This window comes from Erigeron canadensis, chromosome 3 (genome assembly GCF_010389155.1).
Source record: "Erigeron canadensis isolate Cc75 chromosome 3, C_canadensis_v1, whole genome shotgun sequence".
In the NCBI taxonomy this organism is placed as follows: Eukaryota; Viridiplantae; Streptophyta; class Magnoliopsida; order Asterales; family Asteraceae; genus Erigeron; species Erigeron canadensis.
Window position 1 is genome coordinate 30,045,493 of NC_057763.1, and position 25,621 is coordinate 30,071,113.

The following is a 25,621-nucleotide window of genomic DNA, read 5'->3' on the forward strand; positions in this document are numbered from 1 at the left end:
ACAATGTAATTCAAACCAATTATGAAATATTGGTTACTAAGATGTGTTATGAGCTCTAGAAATATTATATGGAAACCTCTAGAAAAACAGATGCAGGCATGCAGCATATAAACCTAGAAAAACACGTTGATTCTTAGAATTTGTATCCGTGATGGTCTTGCCAAACCCCCAAAATCATCCAAAAAGACAGAATTTGAAGTGGAATTGAAGTAATTCCTATTAAACTGATCAATAATAATAATTCATAATTGCATTCACCATACATAAATAAAGACTGGAAAGTTTAATTCGGGTCATTAAAAACTACTCTATGAGCTAAACACAAACTCACCAACAAAGTCAAATAAAAACCTTAACAAAAAACATAGAATTGTTAATAATTCATAAAAAGAGCATTTTGACTGATCACACACCCTAAAACAGAGTCCCGTAGTCCAAATTTGTTCACACTTAAAAAAATTCATACAAAATCTTTAATCAACAAGTGTGAGGAATTTAAGTAATTAAAACAATTTTCACATATACCGAGTAAAAGCGAAAAAACTGCAACCGTGTAAATATATAGGGGGAAGAGAATATGAGGCTGTTAAGCACCCAAGTTGGGTGAAAAACCCCTCACATACCTTTTTTAAAAGGTAAAAATCATGGGGGGCCATGTATTTATTTAAAATATTAAAATATTAGTATGTGAGGGGTTTTTCACCCAAGTTAGGTGCATAACAATCTCATACTCACTTTTCCCAAGTATATATAACATGTTGACATTTCAAGGTATTTTTCACAAAAGATGGAGTGTAAATAGGTCTCTATACTTCTAACTATGAAAACTTTCTATACATGTTCCCATTGTGAACATTTTGTCTAGTAAAGAAAATTAATGTTGATTCATTTTTTTTTTTCAATTGATGTAAATGTTAAGATTTTATTTACATTTTCAGGAACTATTTTCACATTTGTTTAAAAAATGTAAAAGAATAGCTTCGTTGCAATGCCAACAGAATGATTTTAAAAATGGGGAGCAGAAAATGGTCTTCAAGACTGGGAGGGTGGGAGCACACTTTTTGATCTAATGATTAATATTTTAGCTTTTTTAGTTTTTTGTAAATGTAACTAAACACCGTCTTATATTTTACACCATATATAAACCAAAACAAGCATACAGAATACATACAAGTACTAGTAAACAGCCAAACACTTAACTATCAAGAACAAACTTAACTTGCGTAATATGTGTCTTGAAATAGTACTGCAGTATTACCAATTGATAATAAATCAACCCGTACCATCATTATATGAAAATATGAGCTACAGATGAAGATAAACTCATAAGTTTAAACCTTGTCATAAACAAAAGGAGAAACTATATCTTGTAATCCGTACGTAAGATTGTGACAATGACAAATCACTAGACATGATGCGTTCTGGGTATCTAGACGGTAGATGAGACCAAACTATTTTCACTCATTTATCTTTTTTTTTTAGTAGTACTGCATTATTTTGGAAGGATTAAATAAATATATAATGTCAAACAAATTCGTCAAGAAGAATGTTAATTCTTGAGATGGAAATATATACATGGATACACTCGCACCATCTTATATATCTGAGAATATGTTTTATCAACAAAAAACTAGAGTTACATACTTGCATAGTTGCATGTCTAATATGCAGCTGACAATAATTAATTCACCAATGCACCTCTAACTTCATATCAAACTATAAATATATTGATTAAAATATTCGATCACATCTCATCGCATGTCGACAAACATGGCAATAACACAAAAATTTAGACCAGGGTGAACAAAAAGATAATTTTCGGAGATGAAACGAATAGCATTGAGACATATAGTCAGCCAACTAGATGAGAGATCATGGTGTGTTATGTCAAACCAAATGTTTCGCATTTGGTTTATTTCAAAAACAAGGAAAATGAAGCTTAACCCGGTGTCTACAAATCTTCAACAAAAATGTTTCTAGAATAAGGAAAGTAGTGTTTGTGAACCTGGATAACCTAACTGAAATTTGCATGTATTCATGGCATGAGTTTCTACTAGAATAATGTTATGAGGCACCAAGTGCAAAAGGGCCTGATTTGTTCACTTTTTGCGGATTTTGACATCGAGGGTCCAATTAACCTTGCCCTCTGGTAAAGGAAGAGACTTGGGCAGTCGGAGCGGCACCTCAAACTCACCTAAAGTGGTCAAAGGAGCTGTTAGTTGCAGGTTATCAGGCTCGATATGCACACCAAGCTGTCTTGCAACCTGTAATGTCAGTAAACAGAATCAGCATTAAGGCACAATACACAGATCAAGAATTAGACAAGGTCATGAAAATTTTCAAGATAACCCGTTATATCAGAACGACTGGAGTTATTCTTCAATATGAGATCAATAAAGTAGGTAAATCATAGTTGTTGACTCGTAACTTTTGACCCGACTCGAAAAACATGATTTTTTGACTCCTGACTCGGAACGTGAGTCGACTTGTAAGAGTCATAACATTTTTAAGTACTACATAATATAGTATAATTATATATATGTGACGTTTGTAGAAGTATTACCAAAATATTAAGTTCGTTATCTTAATAAATTTACCAAAATATTACCTATTTAATAGTTTTTTGAGGCATAAACTTATAATTTATCTACAAATTTGCAATAAAATGATCAAAACTACATAGATAACACCCAAAATATTGTAGCAAATTAATTATAATATAGAGTATAATATATAATATATAACCATAGTATCAAATTAAAATAATTAAAAGTTTGCGACTCGTGACTCGGTCCAAGTTTACATAGCGACTCATAAGAGTCTGGACAAAAACGAGTCCCCTAACGAGTTGACTCATTTTAGGTACAAATTGACTCTCGTAAGAGTCAACTCGTGACTCGTAAGAGTTTAACAACTATGAGGTAAATAATGGAACATGTCAAACAGGTTAACGTAGTCCTATATTGTTTATTCAAAAAGGATTGTGTCAGATCTGTAACACCCAACCAATTACATAGAGCAGCCAAGACATCTTACAGCAGAAAATCTTAACTCTAAAATCCGACTTTCAAAAAGCAATGTGGTTTGTAAACCATATAAATACTACGTGCAACATTATATATGTGATGCTGTGTAGTACACTAGTACCACATGCTTATTATATAATGTACTTCTGGCATACAAAGTAATTAATTGGGCATATAAATATATAATCACCTCATGTTTTGAAAAAAACGCAAAGAAAAGTATAACACTTGTGTCCCGGGTCCCATCATCACACTCTAAAACATGTTCTTTAACATTGAAAGTCTATCTGATATATTTATACTATGTACACGGCTAAACCTCAAGGCTTGGTGAATTCATGTGTTTGTGTACATACGATACCACAAGCAATTGTCTCAATGCTTGTGTTACTTTAAACTAATACCATCTAATCGAGATTCGTTGATGGGTCCAACCCCAAAAACTAGAACAACGGGTTAACTTAACTCCACCCGTGTTAATCACTGAAAGTCATGACATGCTCTTGAGTCTTGACGAGCGCACATAATCTTTAAGTAATTATGTAACACATGAAACATGCATCCCACTTCTTTTGTGCAAGCTTTAAAAAAAAGAGTGATGCACACCGAAGGTAATTGCTACTTAATGCAAATTACAGATACCGATAGGCAATAGCTAATTCTAAGCCTTATAATAGGTAAACGTTATGTGTTTTGACTAATATTTTGTATTCCCAAGAGAACTCATAATTCTGGCAATTTAACCATAAGTATCTAAAGCATTTAAACCACTACTAATCTCACAAATTGCTTTTTAACATGTTCCCAACTTCAACATATTTCACATAAAGTCAGTTTACGGAGCCATATAAAACTTTAAAAATAGATATACTAACAAAATACCTAAAAGATTAATTTTATGGTATTTTCTTTTAATGTTCCTTTAATTCAGTTAAGTCTCTGTATTAATGGATCCAGTCATTTACCAAATAACAACAGAAGCTCGTTTAGAATGTTCAGCAAACTTTTCAACAAGAAGCTACAGCTTCAACCGTGTATCTCAACAATTTTAACTATCCACAAAAGTCAACTATTAAGTTCAACCACTCATCTGGCAAAGAATTCAACTACTTTAAACTTCATGCCTTTACCCAGATGTTTAAAAGCATACAAAACTTTGTTTCCATGCATAAGCTTTAAAAGCATCACTAGTATGTCAATACATATGAACATCCTAAGTTACTTGCCACATGACCTGCAGAAAATAATCTACTGTTATTTGGTTACTTGCTAACAGCTTATTGATGGAGCACAGAAACTTGAAGCCCAAATTTAATTTAATTAGGAAACTATTTTTTTTCATTGTTTTGGGATTTTATTTTACTTTATTAATTAGTAAGTTTGGACTTTGAGAATAGGACAGACTTATTTTGTTCCTTAAATAGGGATGTAGCTTGGCATGTCAGGCATCCTTCTCATTATTGATTTTTCGTTTCTAATAAAAGAGTTGCGTATAGACTGAGTTGTTTTCTCAAAATTTTGGTCAAGTAGACCATATTATCCAAAAATCTGCGTCCGACAATACATTTCATAAATTACCTAACCTGTAACTTCTTACCATATATCACTTATATAACCAAATAAAAGGCTATAGTGAGCGTTATAACTTATAACTCAATGATACCTACTATGGTTGAAGAAAGTGTGGTTGGTTATGTTTGGCTCTTGTCTTCTAATTTGCACGAAAGGAAAAAATGAGGGTTTAAAACCCTTTTATGCTAAATTGCCCAAAGCATTTTCATGATTCGAAGTATAGGTTATACTTGTCAATTGTCATGTATTGGCTAAATGGATATGTCTTTAACTTATACTTGACTTTACCATTCCTCCAATAATAAAAGGTTGCCACAACCACATAGCTAAGTAGATGAGATGGCATATTAACTTGGTCACCAATTAATTAGTATGCTAAGGGTCGTTGCAATAACGATTTTTCAAATTACACTTCACATTTGAAAACTTTAAGAAAAGAAAAAAAAAAAGTGAATGTAGGCCAGGCCAACCTAGCCCGTTTGGGTCAGAACCCAGTTTGACACATTACCTAGTACCGTATCATGGTCAGGGTCTATTAAGAATTTGACAAAGCAGACTAGTATTAACAAACTCAAATGCCTATAAGAAGTAGAAGTTAAGAAGAGAAATAACCAAGATAATTGATATTTACACAACAGCCAGGACTCCGAGCAAAGGATAGTCTTAAAAATCTTAATTAACAACTAGACACAACTAACCTCTTTCATTCTCATTACATCAGATAGAGGCATGTGCATTACGAAAGAGACTAATAAGCTCAATGAATTGGCAAATGATGACTCAAAAACACCATCAAATCATTCATTTCTTTTTCTCATTTTCATAATTAATGAGGCCAATTGGCCAAATATCCACTTATGTCTCCAGATATTTGAAAGTTATGTATTAGCAGCAACAAAACCACCTCTGATAATGTTATTTTGCTTCATATAAAGAAAACAACAGCACATAGGGAAATGCTAAAGACATACGTTATGGTTGTTGCCTATTACGTCTAAGGTTTTCACTTTTCATGCCAAATCAAAATGACAACATATATGAAACATACACCTCACTGATATAATTGTTTTTGCAATGATGTAGGAACTGCAGGCAGATAGATCACTTAACAAATGAAGCCATCAAGTAGCATATGTTTACAAACTAAACGAAAAAAAGCGTATTAGAGATTAAAGCATACCTCAGATACAATTTCTTCTTTTTCCACGGGTGAACGTATTTCAGTATCTATCTTTATATATTTTCTCAAAACCTACAAGAGACCTCAAACAGATCAGATAACTCATAACTGTCATGAAAAACACCTTTTGTCCATTTTCTTAAAAATGTTTTGTTTATAAATGATCAATATGTCAAAAACTATAGCAATATTCAAGACAAAAATGACTAACAGTTTGGACTAGTTCCATTTCATTCAACCAATTTCCTTTTTAACTAATACCTTAAGTTAACTGACTTTAGCTAAAAGAATTAAAAACATAACCCAAATCAACTCAGCATAAGAAACCAGGTTGGACTAAACTTCCCAAACCTCCTACTTATGCTACATCTACCAAGTAACATCTATTATACAACTATACTCGCAGAGAAGTTTTATTTATATCACAAAAGAAAAACCAAAAACTTAAAGGAAAGCAAAAAAAGATTGGATTGAGTTAGTCGGTCAATATATATTACCCAGAATCTTTGGGAACCATAAACTTATCATTAATAAAAATACAAACTTGAAAGTCGAATAACAAACCAGCTTAGCATTTTCAAGTCGTATAGCAGCTGTTCGGTATTCTTTCATTGTGTCTTCCTCGGTCTTATGAACTACCTTGACCTCTTCAACTTCCTTAGGTTGATAAATCTGATCAAATATACACATTCTAAAAGTTCAGTACGATACACCAAACAACAACACAATCTCCGACAAGTAATCATACAAACTCAGAAAGACGTAAATCTAACAACCTTCCTCTGCTCACTGATAAGATAAGCAAATTTATCAATATTCGGAACCGCAAGCAACTTTGGCATCAGATGGTTACGAAAATGGCCAGGCGCAACTTTCACCGTTTCACCTGCTTTCCCGAGCTTATCTATATTCTACATTTAAAACACCCACTTCAATTCATACGTATGTAGAACATATACTTACAGTTTATACAGAAACATACGAAAAGCAAGGTATTAGTAACTTACAGTTGTAAGTATGACTTCCAACTTTCTATATCGAACGCCTTGAGCCGCGTAAAACAACGGATGATGAAACACAAGCGATTCGGCTGTATCTTTCAATAACTTACTTTTCCGAATAATGCTTTTACCATATTGTAAGTAAACCATCTTCTTATGATTCTATATATCTATATCTATATATCTATATATATAATCAATCACTTTAATCCCTTAATGTAAATACACCTACAACATCAAAATATCAAAAAATAAAATAAAATTAAAAATTCATTTCACACATTTTTTATAAATTTGTTTTTTACAAGTAATTTAACAAATTTATATGTTTTTTATTTACTTTACCAATAAAGCTTAATTTTTATAGGGGTTTAGGGTTTTACTTTTAATAATGAAATTATAAGTACGAGATTGGAGAAATGATTACCGGAAAGTGATGACGTGGTCGCCGGCGATGAGAATACGGTGTGGCGGCAGCCGTCGTGGGTTTGTAGCGAGGCAAAGTGTTGGTGAAACCTCGTATTAACGTTGTTTGTTTATTGAAGTTTGTTGGTTTTGTGAAAATGAGCACATAAGTTTTGGTTGTTCTATATTGTGGACAAGTATACGTAAATAATTTTTTTTTGTAAAGTTAGTTTCGATTTAGACGTGTTGGAGGCAATTTTAACCAACAAATCGCTGGACCTCCAACCCCTTCCTCATGGAAAATACCTTGAGATGAGAAACCCAAGACTCGAACCCGAGACCTTGGGAAAAACTCACCTCCGGGACCCACATAGTGGATTTAGAAGATACCCCTGGCCAACCCATCTAAGTATATGTAAATATAGTTTTAACTAATCATTATTTTGTGTGGATAACATAGTGATTTGATCATATCATAGTTGAATTAATTAAAGAGTTTAACTTAACTAAACCAAACATTTTGAATTGATTTCGAGATCTATAAAAAAGAAAAGAAAAAGATATGGATGTGGGGCAAAGTGAAATGTCAATCGTCTCGCGTACAACCTCGTCTTGTTATATGACAGAAGAATTGATATGATAAAAGAGCTGAGCTAGTTTAGCGATTCGACCTAAAATTACAGATTTGTTAATAAAAAAGTTTTATAGCGAAAAAAATATGCATTCAATACAAGAGGTGATAAAGTTATCACAAAATTTTGATTCATACCGACTTATTGTCTGTTATAAAAACGTGTATATTGTGATTTGTAACTACCAAACATGTTCTGTAGTAAATTTACCATCTTACCATTTTATATTGGTTAAAACTGTGCATAGCAATGTAAGCTTTCCAACAGCTACAACTCAGATCCTCGCAATTTCTACTTTAATTTTTTGTTTTTCGAGTTCTTTAACAGTATGTCAATTATCTATTTGGACTAATGATTAACATATAATCCACTTGAAATGTATTAAAAAAAAACCGATTAACCATTGCCAATGAAGCCAAAATCTAACGATTAATGTTTATGCTTTGGAAAACTGATTATGTGGACGATTTCAGCATGATGTGCACCTATGGCCTAGAAGATGTTCATATTTGGAGTGTTGCTAATTGCTAAATACATCCTAAACTTAAGTAGTTATTTGTGTAAAATATATCAAACTATAGCCTTGTCCATATGATAAATATCTTTGCCGTGTCAACCTATCTATATATGCCTGTCTAAAGACTGGAATCAAAAGGTTAACTATGCACATACTAATTACTTATGCATAAGTATAAGAGATCATATTATACTTCAAAAATAACACATAAATCACCAACAGATTTCATTTTTTTGGATAAATTGACCAAATAGAAATGGGGTTGGAAGGTAAACTGATTGCTGAACCCAGCATGTTTGTTAACTGATTTGAACCCAACGTAAGCCCCCTCATTTCGTGTTGATTTCATATGCAGCGAAGGTGAAACGGACGAGCACTGGTTAACTATCAAAGACTTAGAGCACGATATTATTATGAAAAAAGATCTATATAGAGAAGAGAAATATGTCCTGTGTCAGTGTGTCACTGCTCCAACATTCAGCATACTTGATTTATGTATAAACGTTTATAAATGTTATTATCGGTCAACTTTACATGTTGATTTCAAAAGTCAATCCTTGCAACATTCGAGCAGAGAATAGATTCAGTAACCATAGTTATAACCATTTTTGACCTGATTCTAGTATGAAGCACCAGTTACAAAAAACAACAAAAAACAGCATGCCATTGTATCTCGTGTACAAGCTTGCAAAACATCTTGATAGACTAATTCAAAATGCAGTCATAAACGTACACGACAAATGGAATTCCATTATCGTAAACTCTGCACATAACGTATTATGTGAAACAACAGCAATATATCAAGTATCAAGTTATTGGGCTATAGTGAGCAGAAAAATAGAGACAACTAAAAAAATATTGCATAATGTCTTGATAGACTAATTCGAAATGCAGTCATACACACTACAACTGAACATTCGGTTTTATACTAGAATTCCCTTAACGTAAATTCTGCACATAAGCTATCACATAATCAACAGCAACAAATAACAAGCATCAAGTTATTGGGCCATTGAGAGCAGAAAGATAAAGAGAACTTGAAAAATATGCTGATAGGCTAATTAAAAATGCAGTCATACACACGACAACTGCAAATTACGTTTTATACTAGAATTTTCCCTTATCATTAACTCTGCACATCATGCATTACGTAAACCAACAGAAATATAACAAACATCGAGTAATTAGGCCATTACGGTTAACATTCTAATCGGTAACAACTGTACGAAGGGGTAATGTGCTCTCAACTTCCTTCTTTTCAGCAGCTTCTCTTTCCGCCACAATCTTAGACATTCCAAACATCTGCAGAAAACACAACAATTGTATTTCATAAACAGTCAAAACCAAAAACCCGAATGGAGTATGTTTGACTGATGGAAACAAACCTTTGAAATGGACTTTTTGAAGCAGTTCTTGTGTTCTTCCATGGAAGCATTAACGAACTCGTTAATGTGATCCTTAACATCCTCTAGGAAAGTTGCATCATCGGACTTCTTCTTTCTACACGAATCGGTCGCTGCAGGTTTAGCAGTAGATAGCTTGATATTTTCCGTTGCCATCTTTGTAAAACTGCATATAAGCAACAATTTTTATTTTTTCATAAGAAATTAATTAAATTTTTCTCACATAGAAACAGAAGGCAAACGGGCAACAAACTACGCCACTAAATATACAAGAAAGTCAATTTCATCATAGGTTATTATATACCAACCATAAAGTTTAATAGGGCAAGGTTAATATATATAATTTATTATCAGAATTCGAGATTATAATTTCGACCCATTTACTTATGAACGAGTCTACTTGTTTCAAACGGGTCATATGGGTCAAATAGATAGAAATTAAACCATATTCTATATCTACCTCTTAAAAATCCTTCTACTACAAATAATTCATATTAGTAACCAAATATTATAAAACTAAAAGAGCTAACAAGCATTTAATTATATGAAATTAACAACTACAGTTTTCAAACAATCATATATAAACAAAAACAACAAAAAAAAGATGAACAAAACCTAGATGATCAATATATTAACAATTAATTAAGTTAATATTAATTAAAATCCTAATACATTAGTATTAATATATTAAAAATAGAAAACTATTATTGTGAGAACTGAAAGATTTGAAACTTACAGAATTAACACAGAGCTCCCAGATAACAATACGAGTAAGTTTTTTGATATTGTTTTTTGTTTCTTTCTTTATCCTATTTTGGTTGTCTTTTTCTCCAAGCTATTGAGAATTATTTTACTCCTCTGTTTTTTCAAAGTTATAAAGTATTCTGGATAGCTCCAGATGTTGTTACGGCCCATTAGAATTTGGGTTGTATCGTTATGGGTTAATGGGTTATCGACCAATACGTTTGGGCCATGTTATTATAGCAATCAAAAGAGTAAGTTTATGCAAGATTTTTTTTTTTTTTCTCCTTCCAATTCTTCTATTTTCTTTTACAAATTTTGATAATACACCACTAAATTATATTTTTGAAAACTCTCATTTATGGGCATGTTTGGCAAGAACTTTTGAGAAGCTTTAGCTTTTATATTTAAACGAAAAGCTCCCCTGATATTAAAAGTTTTGTTTGGATCAGATTAGTTTTAGCTTTTATTTTGTAACAAAAAGCTTCAAATCAAACGCTAATCAAAGAAACGTTCAAAAATTTTAGGAGCTTTTACAATCCAAAATTACACAAATATCCATAATTAGAATATAATTATTTTTCCTATATTCGACGTCCTTCTCTTAATTACGGTAAGTGCATATGACTCCTTGTTTATATTTTTGTTCATTTCTTTTACAAATCAACTTATTTTCACTTACATCTTGTGGTCATATTTTATAATTATAGGTGGTTACTTCTTTATTTGTTCAATTTTTTTTTTCTTTTTAGTCATTTCGTACTTTTAAATTACAGTTACAGCTATGATATCAAACACATTTAAAAAGTAAAAACTTTTGTTAACAACTTTGATGAAAAGCTACAGCTTATAGCTTCAATTAAAAGCTACAGCTTCAATTAAAAGCTACAGCTATCAGTTACAGCTACTTTTGACAAACATACCCTGTAATTTTGAATTAATTTATTTAACGCTAGACTTTTTATTTAAAAAAGCTTTACTTCCTACATACTAACAATGAACTTTTATATCTTAAAAATATAAAACTATTACATATAATTTATATAAATTATATTTAATTAAGATTGAATATTTTATGGATATGACCAACTTTTATTTAACACTTAAATATATCATATTTATTTGAAAGTAATAATAAGGTTTTAAATTAAAGATTTCATGTCTAAGATATTATTATGTACAAAAGATCAAATCTAACATCGTTAAATATTAGTGCGTGTATATACCGGGTTATAATTTATTAAAATTATTAGAGTAGAAACAAAATTATTAATTTCATGTTCCTGCGTTTTCATTTTACTATTACTCTAGGTGAAGATGTATTGACTTTTTTTTTCCCTTGTACTTTTTAGTTTTCTTCAAAATTCATTATCTTTAGTATTTTTTCACATAATAAACTCTAGAATGCAATCTAATATGTTTATTATTTTCTTCACAAGCAACTAAGAAGCTTTAATTAATTTTAATTAATTCGAATTTCATTATGGATATGTTTGACATAAAAGTTTTAAACTGAAATTTATTTAGAGGTTTAAAGTTGAAACTTGAAAATAGACTGGAAACTAGGTTTTTATTTCAAACTCTTTTTATATCAACTTCTATTTTAGAAGACTTTTTGAAGCTTTTATAAGCTTTTAAGGATTGAAGTGTTTTTTTTTTTTAATCTCAAATGGAAGTTCAAACAGAGCTTCTGTCTCAATCTTTTTAAAATTATTTATTTTCTCAAATACTTTTGTCTATGATGTTATTTAATCAACATTTTCAAAACTTTTATGTAAAAAAGACTTTGTAGACCATAGAGAGTTCGATAACTTCAATAATCAATACTATGTTTCATATTAAATATTTTCATAACCTCTTACATATAAACAAAGTAAAAAACATCATTTCGTGGATTAACACATTATTACCCATAATCTCCTAAATATATAACCAAACACTACCATACCCCAGGTATTATATAAGCAAATATATATAACCCTACATAAAGTAACATCCTACTAAAAAGACACATAACATATATACCAATTATATTATTATATATTTAGCTATTAGCTATTATGTACCAACTACATACATAGTTTTACAACAAAAATATGGAGTATATTTAGGTTAGAGAAGGAAATTGATTTGACTAAGCTAAAATGTCTGTCATGTGGGTCTACTAAATATTGAGAACGATATAAGAGGGCCTGTACCCAGCTGGAAAGAACTGGGCCTTAGTCAGGGCCTATCTCAAAAGTACAAATGGTGGTGCGACCCATCAGCCATAACCGGTTTCTAAATGTCAAATCTCCTAAGTAATAATTATCACGTACGCGCACCATATTCAAAGTATTTCTCACTAAAGTTTTGATATTTAAAGGAATTAGAATTTTGTTAGCTATATATACTGTTGATTGTTGAAGGTTAAAGTTAATACACACAAAAAGTTATATCGTGCATAAACTAATTAGCTGTACACTTATAAATCATGATTAACATAATTCTATAAATTATTGTGCTGATATATTTCAATATAAAGTAGCCATAATTTCTTAAAGATTGATTGTTAGAATAAACCAGAATAGTTACATTTATTTTTATTGCTCTTTCCATATACTCGTATGTTTTTACCACTTTCGGATGGTACATCTAAATAAATTTTGAGTTTTATTATAAGGTATTTTAACTTTTGTGTTATCTAGTAGAGATCCTGCAGAAGAAACGCATTGCGATTATCAGAATCTCGTTGCGATTTTTCATAATTTCATTGTGATTCTGTTAATCTTATTACGATTTTGATGTTCTCATTGTGATTTTGAAGATCTCACTGCGATTTTGTACAAAATCCAAAAAACTTATTCCGACGGAAATTTCCGTCGATATTGTCCAGTTTTGTAGTAGTGTGTTGGCTATTTTGTAAAAATCCAAAAAAACTTGACTAATCTTGTATAATCGCAATGAAATTTTACTATGTGATTTTATTTAAAATATATCAAAAAACTATGATACAAGAGAGTATTTTACCAAATTTATATGTGTAACATTGTAACAATATCGATCATCTTCCATTTTTCCCTATACATTATAACAAAATTTATATGTGCCGTTATAAAAGATATCATACATATGTCAAATCGTCAAAACAAAAGTCTTCGTCTATACAATATATGGATAAAGCTTGAATGCGTATGAATTTGAAAATATATATGTTTGTGGAGTAGTTTGTGCTATGCTTGGAAAGAGTTGGGTGAAAAACTAGATACATCACAATGTAAGGGTGTCCTACATGATTGAAAAATATTATCCGTTGTCTGTTGATTGTCTCAAGCCCCCCAAACCCAAACCCTCCTTCAAATTTCCACTAGATTAACATAAGATCAAATCACAATCCTAAACGGGCCGGATAGCAAGATAAAATTTATATCTATAGCTCGAATTATGTGCCAACTTTGATGAAGCATATATACCACAGATGCATATATATTTCTACTTCTCATTGTGAATATAATTGTACGTGATACCTTATTACGTATAGAATTTTGATGATCAAATAAACCTTGATTGAAAAAACTTTGACAACTATATATAAAAATATTCCTATGAAAAGAACTTGATCGAACAAATTAATTAACCAAAACCACTTTAACTATTGGATTACCCTCACATGCATGATGTTTCTTGAATAGTAAACCTTAAAGACATGTACCTTGAAATGCCAGAACAACATTGTTGATGACCAGCCACCTATATGGATGACAAGGACCGATTATTGCAAATGTACCAAAGGTTGGTCTAGTTATCGACAAGACATTTCCGAACATATATACATACATTATATTATATATAATAAAACAAAACTTTTTTTTTTTTCAAGAAGTCATATAATTAATTACCATGATATTGATACCTCAGCATTTTCAACCTAGCTATAAACTTTATAAAAATAATGTCATTGACAAGAACGGCACATTCCTTCTTGGTTAAATTACTTGCTATCTTTGGGTTGTTGATAGGTGCAAAATAAAGTCATAAATTATTTATCTTGCTAAAAATAAAATATATATAGTATTTTACAACTAGTGGGAACACACCACGTGGCAGTCATGTCAGACAGGCCCCATAGCCCATAGCTCTCCCATTGGTTAGAATGCCCTACCACTCCTTTTATTTATTCCGGCCACCTGTGTCAGTCTCCGGCAGTCTCTGTCTATCCATCCGGTGATTGTTTCCCACTACTTAATTTCTCCATCATTCGATCTGTCTAGATAAATTTATTTCTTTTTCTAACAGTTCTATTATAAGAGATCAGATGAAAGAAATAATAAGTGTCCAATTAGATGCAATTGTGATATCTCAAATGATAACAATTAACTTATTAACACATTCTTCTAAAAAAAATACTCCGTATTTGATATTAAAAAATGATAAGAAATGATATTTATGAATTTATACCTATAATTCATGTCTACGTATCCTCCCAGAGTATATATTTATATGTCTTTTTATAAATGACAAGACGTACGTACGTAAGAATGAAATGACGCGGAAAAAATGAGTATATATCGAGATACATGTCATGACTCATGTTATGTACGTGTGTGTGTATCTAAGCTGGATGACATAAAATTTTAATAAAATGTAGGAAGATTATTATAAGTATAATATAGCATTAATTTAAATTAACTATGTATGTGTGAAATTTTTTTAAAAATAATCTCATAAGTTTTTTTGACATTTTGATAACGTACGTACTATGTGAATAGATCGATGGTGTATGAAGAAAGAATTAATGGTGCATTATGTATGTATTTCCACCGAAACAAAATAGCTCATACAAATACGTTCTTTTTCAGTTGTAATAAGGCCGGTAGTAAGTAGCAATTAAGCTCTTCCTCGAGCTCTTCTTAGTGGCTCTTCCATTTCAGGAAGAGGTTGAACGAGAATACGAGACATATGTGTAGTGTATATATATTTTTATTATGTGTGTGTACAAGGAAGAGGCGATGAAGATGTGCGCTTTATTGAGGGCGGGTGTGTTTTTAAGTGCATTTCGGAGGAAAAAAACTGATGTGACAGTGAGAGGCGATGAAGAAGATGTTAATAAGAGTGGTGATCAAAACGTGCATAATTTAACTAACTTTTTGATTTTTCGGTTCGTTTACATTTATATATATAATAGTTTTTGAGCTTATAATCCAAGTGATTAAGTAATCACATTAAAGAAACGAGCTCAAATTCTTATTATTCGACTACATACAAATAGATTAATTATATCCCTTCTATATATATATATATATATATATATCCAACCTCCCTCCTCCCCTCCTTATCCTCCAATTAATATTCTTTCAAAATCACCTTTTACACACACACATACATACACATTTCACATACTACCACAATACCACCATGAACACCCCCGGCACAACCACCATCACTGGTGGCGGTGACATGAGTGTATTCGAGAGACAACAAGAAAGAATGAAGTGGCAACACCTCCAACAACAAATTTTTCATGATGGAAATGATCATCAAATATCCAACATGTTCTCTTCTATGCAACCATCCCATTTTTCGGGTTTGCATGGAAATATTAAACCCGACCCGGGTATGGAAAACGGGTGGCCAGATTTTAGTGAAGGGTGTGGTGATCAATTTCCACCATTAATGGCTGATCAGAAAATCTTGTTAAGAAACTCAAGCTCACTCTCATTGTCACCTAAGAAAAGAAATAAAACCCATGATGAGGTTTTGAACCTTAAGGTTGAATATTTGTTCTTGCTTTTTGTTGAAAAGATTTATAAATAGTATTTAACAAAATAATTTAACTTTTATTAAGGTGTGTGATCATTTTTTCAGGTGGTTCCAAAAGAAAATGAAGTTAAATGTAAGAAAATAAAAGGAAGCATTGAAGAAAATTCTAAAGAAATTTCATCAAAAGAAAAATCAAAAGTTATAGAGGCTAAAAAGCAAGATTTTATTCATGTTCGAGCTCGTCGAGGCCAAGCTACTGATAGTCATAGTTTAGCTGAAAGAGTAAGTAATACATTAATTATTAGTTTAATAACATTTTTTTTAATGTGATTATGTTTAGAGGGTGTTTGGAGTTGCGTTTTGAAAAAGAAAATGCTAAATGGAATAATTAAATATATTTGATTATGAAAATTTGATTATTCCAAACCAAAGTTCATCAACTATTGAAAATCACAATAATCACTTTGAAAATTCAAAACCCTAACATACTACAATATTGAGCCTAACTAAAATTTTTTATGATGTATAAATAGGTAAGAAGGGAGAAAATTAGTGAGAGAATGAAATATTTGCAAGATTTGGTACCTGGCTGCAACAAGATCACTGGAAAAGCAGGAATGCTTGATGAGATCATCAATTATGTTCAATGTCTTCAAAAACAAGTAGAAGTAAGTAATTCTCAAATATTCATATCATTAATTAACTTTCATTTAATCCAAAATATATTTCTAATATTAGAAACTAATTAAGCCTTTTTTGTGTGATGGATTATATTGCAACAGTTTTTGTCCATGAAGCTTGCTAGTCTTCATCCAAGATTAGATATTGACAACGATAGCTTATTCACAAAAGAGGTAATTATTTATTAACAAGATTCATTAGAACAATGTCATTAATTATATGATACTCGGAATGTGTCAATAACTTATGTTAGTGTGTTTTCAGATGTTTGAAGTTTCAGCAGTAGGTTGTTCATCAGAGATGGCTAATTCTATGTATTTTCAACTAAACTCGTTACTAGAAATGGGAAATAACCCGATTGAGATGATGCTAAGAAGAAACATGGGTGGTCAAGCCGTTTCAATCCCAGAAACATTAGTGGTTTCATCATGTGTTAATGTAATTCTCCTTTCATTTGATCTTTGGACTATATACTTTCTTGAATTATCGAAACGTGCGAGTTTTTTATGTAGATTTGATCTTATTCGTTTTGTAGCAAATGCAACCAAGTGTTACATGGGATGGTGATTTACAGAATTTCTACAAAATGGATTTTCAACAAGGAGCATCAAAACTACCATATCAACCCCATAAATTTACAGGTGATCTATAAGTAAACTATGCATTAGTGGTCAGGAGTCATGTTTCTTTACAAGAGGTAATTATAATTAGATATATACAAAGCTACCTTTTTAGGTAAACATCTTTGGGTGAAAAGAGTAATATATAGTTCACAAACAGTTTATAATATAATATTCATTATTGTAAAACAAGTATTAAAGTAAATTAAATAGTATAAAATTTTGACTTTTAGATCATGATAAAATTGATACACGAAGTTTCATGAAGCACAAGTATATATATTGATGTATGATGATTTTTATAATGCACGGTGATTTTCAGTGAATAAAAACATATTATTTTATTTATTTTTACTCTAATACTTGTTTGAAATTTAGTTAGAACTTACAAATATATATACCGTGTTAATTAAGCCAAGTATATCCGAATGACTGAATCAATATGACTTGTGATTTCCGGATCCATTTACCCATTCATGCATTAAGTAAAGTGGCCCTAAGAAATGAGTAGTAAATGGGTCAAAGCTCACATTTTTGGACCAAGAAAGTTGGCTGTTAGGTATCTTATTTACAATCAATGTGAGTGGTGTTCTCCACCAAATATATGATCAAAAGTTGTAGGGTTATCAATTAATGGATGATGCAAGTTTCCATAAATGTGATGTTTTGTATTCAAGATTTTTTTGTTCTCTTTTCAGGCTCATATGAAGGAAGCAACTTGAAGATGGAAATGTAAACTTAAAGATCCATTTAAGGAAGTCATTTTGCAAAATGATTAGTTTCAAATTCTTTAGCAATTCATAATATTAATCATTTTTCCATGTACATACATAAATATATGTCACATATGTAAGCATTCTAGCTAGCAACAATATTCACAAATTGTTATTCAAGTTAACATCTCTCTACTATTAAGTTTGCTACTACTCATTTTAAAATGTTTTACCCATGCACATTAATAATATGAAAACTATGATTACAATAAGGACCGCTTACCGTATATACTAATCTATATTATACTTAGACGATCGAGTCATTGATCAAGAATAATCACAAATGAACTACGTATTGTTCATTTATACACATGCCCAACTTGCAATAACATAAAATGTAATGTAAATTTTGATCGTGACATATTGAAATTTGCAAGGACCCAACGACAACCCTGAAAGTAACAACTCGTATGGGATCAAAATAGACATATATATATTTAACTTGGGGCCTATTTTCCCTCCTCATTAAGTATTGTATGTGTATGGCTACAGGGGCTACAGGGGCTGTCTAGCCATAAAGAATTATAAGGCTATTTGAAGTCAGCAGTGAATGATTAGATGTTGTTTGTTCCATGTGTCTAAAATAAGTACTTAAATAAGAAACAAATAACTTCAAACGATCTTAAAACTTAATTGTATCGCGTTCATTCTAGCGTGAATAGCTTATTCATCCACCATTATCAATCCGCGATATAGATCAACATTTTTGCCGATTAATTGCAACGAAAATTGCTTTGTATGAACGAAATGGTGTGCTAAATAGTATTTATCGATGTCAATTTGATCTAGGGGCCGGGGCACCTAAGAGCGGCTTTGTTAAGATTAAAATCAGTGATGTAATGTGGCTATGTGTAAATTGTCATAACTAGTATAAATAGCCTCTTTTAGTTTTCATACTAGTTTTAATTTGTTACACCTTACGGCTAACAGACACCAGCTGGTTTTGCCCGACATACTCATAGGCCATAATAACATCACACCTTGTTTTTGTATCTTTTTCTTTCTCACCCTATAACTGCCATTAACACATTTTACATTTTCATAAACTTGAGATCTATACGATGCTAAGTACACTTATATTAAAAAGAGGCTTCTATCAATCACTTTCAAGCCATATGTTGAAAAAGACGCAAAGATATCGCCTCATCCACAACAAGATTTCATTGATTCCCTTTGTTTTCTGGATAGTGATTGACCATAATGCCTTTTGACCCCAACCCCACTTCAATAGTAACAGATTTAGATTATTGTACTTTAGATAAAAGTTATGATATTATGATATAACATTATATAAAAACATCAAGATCCTCTTCTTAAACTATGTTACCAGTCTGCATTTAGATACTTTAAGTTTCAGTCAACTTCAATAATTCTTGGAATCTAATATACTATATAATTAGTTGGATTTTTCATCTTTCTTTCAAGTTCTCATTGAAAACATACAATGTGAAAGTTCCCTCACTCTGCTCACACATTAGTCTGCTTACTTTCTTTTTTCCATCAAGTGTTTGAGGGTTCAGGTCTTATTTGACACCACTAGGCTTTTTTGACACCACTAGTAAGGTAAATAGCGGTATGACAAATGCCACGAAAGTAATACTAATATTGACGCAAAGGAATGAAAACAAATGAATAGTTTTATATTCTTATTCTTAGTAAAATACAAAAAATCCAACAAAAAGAAAGAAAGTTACCCATTTGTATCAGGTTCAATTCAAGTCTTCATTTGTTTTGGATGGGTCTGGTTTCTTCATGGGTGGCCTGAACTGTATCAGCAGTGCAATGGCCCCAACCAAAAAGTTACTTAATTGTATTGTACCCGACATCATGACGGAACGCCATGGTGACCCTCCTCGTGTCTTCCCATAGAGGGACCGGTTGTTACAAAAAAGAAATGCAAATACGTGATCATTTCTAATGGCTAATATTAACATCTTGATTATCTAGTAAATATCAGTCTGTGCTTTGACATATTATCATAGCCCACCAAAGGTGCGTGACAAAATGGTAAAAGACTAATGCTAACTTAAATCGGGTAAATCTTACAGGTGAAAAACTGCTGGGTTGGGTTGGACCAATGCAATTATTGTTCCTTAAACTTCCATTGTAAATAAGTAAATAAAGGAAGCATAAATTATTGCAAAATATGCAAAAATAGAAATACTGTATGGAGATAACAGCATGTCTACCTCTTATGTAAGACACCAGCATTGTATATTTTGTTAACTCCATAATTCTGTCCCTGCATATTTTCTAAATGCAATGCTGACTCGGTATCGGCCAAAAGATGGATGAATTTGGAAAGCAAGGAAGTGTTGAGTGTGCTTATTATATATGGAGCACGTTATCACCCGTTGACTGTTACCCAACCTGCTCGACCCACCCAATTGCCAACAACTCTTTATATTCTTCTCATACTCAGATACCATATGTTGATCTTTATTATTACAATCGACGAATCTTTTTTGTAATTTTGAGTAGTAGTAGAGAATGTTCAAAGGGAAGAAGCAAAAACTCAAAAAGAGCAAATATAGACAATAACTTGATGTCTTGATGCACATCTCTCAAAAGTTGTAAAACTGAAGATAATAATTGTTCAAAAATATGATGAGATGATGCCTAATGTAGATATCTATGAGGACTTGTATCGGCAGGTGGACCTATTGGGATTTTGCAGGCAGATCTTGATGTAGTTCTTTTTACTGCCAAATTGGCATGTTTCAAGTTATGCAGGTTTATTATACAAGTCATTAACCTCGACACCAGTGTTGTTACGTTGACCAAGATTTTCAACAGCTTCGTATGCAACTCCTGTTACTTTTGAGTGCAGGGAGATGCAAACTTGTATACTACTTAACAATCATTAAGGTAAAAGTAAAACTGCATGTTGGAGTCTATCTAAAAGGGATGATTTCGGCCCATTAAATAAAATCATGAAATGGGATAATTTGGGTAGGATCAAATGTAGAACATTCGCTAAAATCTGTAAAGGCCAGATAGGTTGCTAAACGAGTCAATAATTGGTTAATCTTTCATCCAACGTTTACAATGCCTTAGAATCATAGTAATATTACAGTTATAATAAAATAGTTTTTCAAAATCATATTTTATACATCAATCGGACATTAAGAACAGTAAAGATTGTTGCGAAGGTGCACGTAAAGCCAAGACATTAACAAGTGTAAATAAACCTACCCGTCCCACTTTATAATTAGTTTAAGCGTTTGACATTGATCTTCACAGGGTTATGTGAAGTAATGCTTTGAGGTGCTGGAGCCTGGAGGAGCTACCCAGTGACTTTGTAGGTGAAAACTATATTTCCTAGAGGTGGCAATTTCAATGCGAGTACAAATGCCAAACGTGTCAAAAGTTACCCACAATACCTTTTTAATGCTTAAGCTCTACTAAATCACTTTGTTCAAATACTTATATCATTATTGTCGCAATAATGGTGGGATCAGAAGTATACGGAGTATATCATTGGCCATGACAATACACAGGCACATCCCTTTTCAATATGATCTATATAAGAGATTAACAAAAGTATGTAACTAAAATGGGACGCTGCCATTAACCATCGTATCTGAAGTTAATATTAGTGGTAAAAGAACTCGTCATACAGCTTAGTGAGATGGGGTTGAAATTTCTTACCAGAGAAGAAATTTGAGACAAGTAATACATCATCACTCCATGAGTTTTACATCCATAATGTATCAACAATTTAAAGCTAACAATTCCACTTTCCATAAGCAGCCTTCAGTCTGCTCGAGATCCTCCAACACTGCCGCCTGCTCTAGATGAATTCTTACCACCGTATTTCTGTTAACAGAACGATTATAAGTTAATTCCCAGAATAACTTGGTTACAGTAGAAAAACTGAATAACTGAAATCAAGTTTAAAAAAGTGCAATACTGACCTGTTTTCCAATGCTAAATGGGATGTATTTGTATTTGATCATATGCATGATTTGGCGCTTCATTGTCATGGTGAACAACATCAACCAGTAAAAAAGTAGTATCGGCCAGAACACAGGGATATCGAATATTGAGAAGAAGGTAAGCAGAATCGATATAAGGAAAGCCTTTGTGATTGCATACCTTTTTATTCAATCATCAAATCAGAAAGAGATTAGGATCTTGATAAGTAATACAACCATAAGTATTGTAAAAATACTTGATAAAATCCTATACTTGTACACTATATTATTTCTCAAGGAGTTGCAAGCTAGATGAAGGACTACTGCATATACAACTTGGCACTAAAAACATAAACCGGTTGTCAAAAACAATTAAATATCTCATTTAACTCGATAATCAAATATCTCATTTAGCACTACTCATCCTTTACATCATATTCTCGGAACTTCAAGGATTGAGAGAGACAGTACATGATTGCGATCTAAATCATAATCTTCTGGCTACCACAGGTTGTGTATGTTACAAATGCTCATCTTAATTTGATATTAACAAATAAAACAATTATAGGGAAGTCAAAAAGAATTACCAGAACTTAAATTCAGGAAGACGGCGAATGAAGGGTTTGAACTCATCCGACCCTTTAGTAGGTAACATAGGACCATCAGTCGGGTCAGCTTCAGGGTCAACCAATGGCGACAAGAACCCGATCAATAAATTAAGCACGTAGATCCCAAGGCCATAGGCAATAATATAGAATCCTTGAAGGTAAAAAACACGCAATATGAAGAGAAACACTAACGTTCCTGTCCCAATCCACCTATAAGTTGCATGCGGGGTAGCTTTATCAAGGTAAAACTGGTAAAGCCGTGAATACTGCCTCCATTGATCCAAAGTAGCTGCAGAAGCAGCATTACCACCTACGATACCCTCCATGGAAATTTACCCTAACAGCCCTACAATTCGCAAACACAAACCCAAATACTCTTATGGAAATGAAATAATGCTTTTAAGATCCAAACAAAAATTTAGAAGCCCGAAAAAACAGCTTCGTTTCTTCATGTAGTTATATTGCAATCAAACAACAAACAATTGAAAACTTTAATATATCACAAGTTACAACTATGTAGTCCAAATTTTACGATATATTACAGCTACTGAAGCCTATTTAGACCAAATTTTGAGACCCTGGTGTTTTTTTCTTAAAAGAAAAATACGCACACGTGACACGCCTTTACATTTTGTCGACCATGGGACTAAAACCCACAACCTCTTGGTTAACGGGTCACCTTAAATACCGCCCTACGATAACTTGAGGCCCTTTTAAGTTGCATATCTTGCATACCCTCATAGACGACCCTAACACTACATAGTCAAGTACTATTAAAATGCACATCCAAACACCCGGGTTAGCCGTAAACACTTGTTTACATGACCAATGTAGCTCAAAAGTTAGTCTCACAAAACAAGTCATTATTTTTTTGTGAATAATTTTTCACCTATATTTTAGGGCTTTATATCAGGTTACTAACAAACACATCATGTTCTAGTGTGGTTATATTAGTCAGACAAAAATTAAGGAACAAAGATTCTACATATAAAAACCACATAAATGCATTTTAAGAAGTAGATCTGAAGGGATATAGCAAAAAACTATCAGGGTATTATACCATAAAAATTAATCAATTAAGAAAAAGTAAAAGAAACATTTTAATTATTTTTTGTGTGAAATTAATTAAAGAGAAATAACTTACTTAAGATTTTTGTGGGTTTTTCAGATGGTGAGGAGGAGCATTGATATTGTCTCCTTTGTGTTTCTGCTTGCTTTCTATTTGACTGTTACCCCGAATCCTCAGATACTAATTTACACCTACACCCCCTCCTAGTTTTGCTTGTTTGTCTCTATTTATTTATTTAGTTTTCAAAAATAAATAACATCCAATGTAATTTATGCGGGACTGGGGTCCAAAACGGTGATGAGGAATATTGTAGACTAACCTTACCCGCACATGAATCAGAGAAGTTGCTTGCAAATTATAACTAAGATAAAAAGAGACCGTCAATCGTACAAAGCATGAGGATTAAACGTCGAATAAGTCTACTGGATAATGGTTCACAGTTAAGTATACCATTGTCAAGGTATTCTAGAATGCATGTACAACAACACAACCACAACGGTACGCAATCCTAACAAAAACAAAGTTTGAGGAATATATATGATGTAGACAACCTTATTTCTATCTAAAGGTAGAGATGTGAGACTGTTTTTAAAAGGATTTCTGGCTTAGGGCTTTAATTATTCTTGAAAAAAATTCTCAAAAGATTCTCAAAGCGTTGTCGTGGGGAAACCAGAAGAGATATCTCGATCTCGATCAAATCTAAAGAAAGAAAAACTCTATATACTGGTTCATGGTTAAGTATTCTGGAATGCTTGTGAACCATCTAAATACTTGATCTAAATATTTTTGTGTGCGTAATTATGATTTTCCATTTTGTAATTTGAATGTTTTACCATTCATTCTCAATTTTATTTGAAAAGATGGTTTTGAGTAATAATATTCTTTGATTTTATATAATCTAGCTAGCTGGAGTACTAGATGTTAATTAGAATGTACAAAATGATAGATGATAGAAGAATGATGATTTGTGACCATTATGAAGTGGTTCAACCGCATGATAATTTTGGTAGATGGGACAACGTCACAATTAATGTAAAATATTTGTACATGACTAGTTCAACACTTCAACTAGAAATATATTGTAGCCGCTATTTGAAATTGAGTGTGATATATCTACATCATTTTTTAGTTATATATAACAATTGTATCTAGTTTACTGCACAGTACAATTATACAATATTTTTATTGTTGTGAATGACTAAAACTAGTTGTAGATATATCACTTCTCATTTGAAATGCTTTGCAAGATTCTACATCTTATTCATTTCATCCGATTTGACACACATTTACCGTAGGAGTAATAAACTAATAACACGTTTGGTTAGAGTGGTTAATATTTGATTTAATCAAAACTTAGTTTTGAAACAGACCTAAAAAACCGATGTTAAGGTTAAAGATTTTTAATCAACCAAATTGACTAATTTTTACGTTGGGTTTGGGTTGAGAGAAAAAGGGGGAGCTTGTGACTGAGAGAGGACCACTTTGACTAGCCTTTAATCTTGTTTATTGGAGAGTTGAGAAAGTGATGAATGCCATGAAAAAATAAGGTGGAGAGATATAATTGGTAGAATTTGAGAGTGTTTTGAGCCATATGACTCCCTTTCCCCTAAAATAATTAAAATCTCATTAATCACTATGCATTAATTAGTCAAACTAACCAATATTAATAAGTACGTGGGCGATGTTATGATTTTTAAGAAAAAAGAAAATTCAACTAGCTAGCTTGTTAATTAGGAT

At 31.9% G+C, this 25,621-nt stretch overlaps 4 protein-coding genes across 4 annotated transcripts; 1 reads left to right on the plus strand and 3 right to left on the minus strand.

Annotated features, from left to right (window-relative positions):
* Window positions 1–1,815: 1,815 nt before the first annotated feature.
* On the minus strand, window positions 1,816–7,314 carry LOC122593386 (50S ribosomal protein L9-like). The gene is made up of 6 exons (XM_043765785.1): window positions 7,207–7,314; window positions 6,786–7,007; window positions 6,555–6,689; window positions 6,343–6,450; window positions 5,779–5,850; window positions 1,816–2,264 (listed from the first exon to the last, which is right to left on the minus strand). Exons 2-6 carry the CDS (start codon window positions 6,927–6,929, stop codon window positions 2,100–2,102), a joined length of 624 nt encoding a protein of 207 aa, XP_043621720.1. The 5' UTR covers window positions 6,930–7,007; window positions 7,207–7,314; the 3' UTR covers window positions 1,816–2,099.
* A 2,056-nt stretch (window positions 7,315–9,370) lies between these two features.
* On the minus strand, window positions 9,371–10,567 carry LOC122593744. Its single transcript, XM_043766189.1, has 3 exons — window positions 10,473–10,567; window positions 9,719–9,902; window positions 9,371–9,635 (listed from the first exon to the last, which is right to left on the minus strand). Exons 2-3 carry the CDS (start codon window positions 9,890–9,892, stop codon window positions 9,540–9,542), a joined length of 270 nt encoding a protein of 89 aa, XP_043622124.1. The 5' UTR covers window positions 9,893–9,902; window positions 10,473–10,567; the 3' UTR covers window positions 9,371–9,539.
* Window positions 10,568–15,765: 5,198 nt separating this feature from the next.
* On the plus strand, window positions 15,766–18,415 carry LOC122592840 (transcription factor HBI1-like). Its single transcript, XM_043765158.1, has 7 exons — window positions 15,766–16,225; window positions 16,322–16,498; window positions 16,750–16,884; window positions 16,999–17,070; window positions 17,162–17,335; window positions 17,433–17,538; window positions 18,216–18,415. Exons 1-7 carry the CDS (start codon window positions 15,872–15,874, stop codon window positions 18,251–18,253), a joined length of 1,056 nt encoding a protein of 351 aa, XP_043621093.1. The 5' UTR covers window positions 15,766–15,871; the 3' UTR covers window positions 18,254–18,415.
* A 3,423-nt stretch (window positions 18,416–21,838) lies between these two features.
* Window positions 21,839–24,098, minus strand: LOC122593005 (protein RER1A-like). The gene is made up of 4 exons (XM_043765339.1): window positions 23,960–24,098; window positions 22,795–23,161; window positions 22,208–22,388; window positions 21,839–22,109 (listed from the first exon to the last, which is right to left on the minus strand). The coding sequence occupies exons 2-4, from the start codon at window positions 23,139–23,141 to the stop codon at window positions 22,047–22,049; spliced, it is 591 nt and encodes a 196-aa protein (XP_043621274.1). The 5' UTR covers window positions 23,142–23,161; window positions 23,960–24,098; the 3' UTR covers window positions 21,839–22,046.
* Window positions 24,099–25,621: the final 1,523 nt, after the last annotated feature.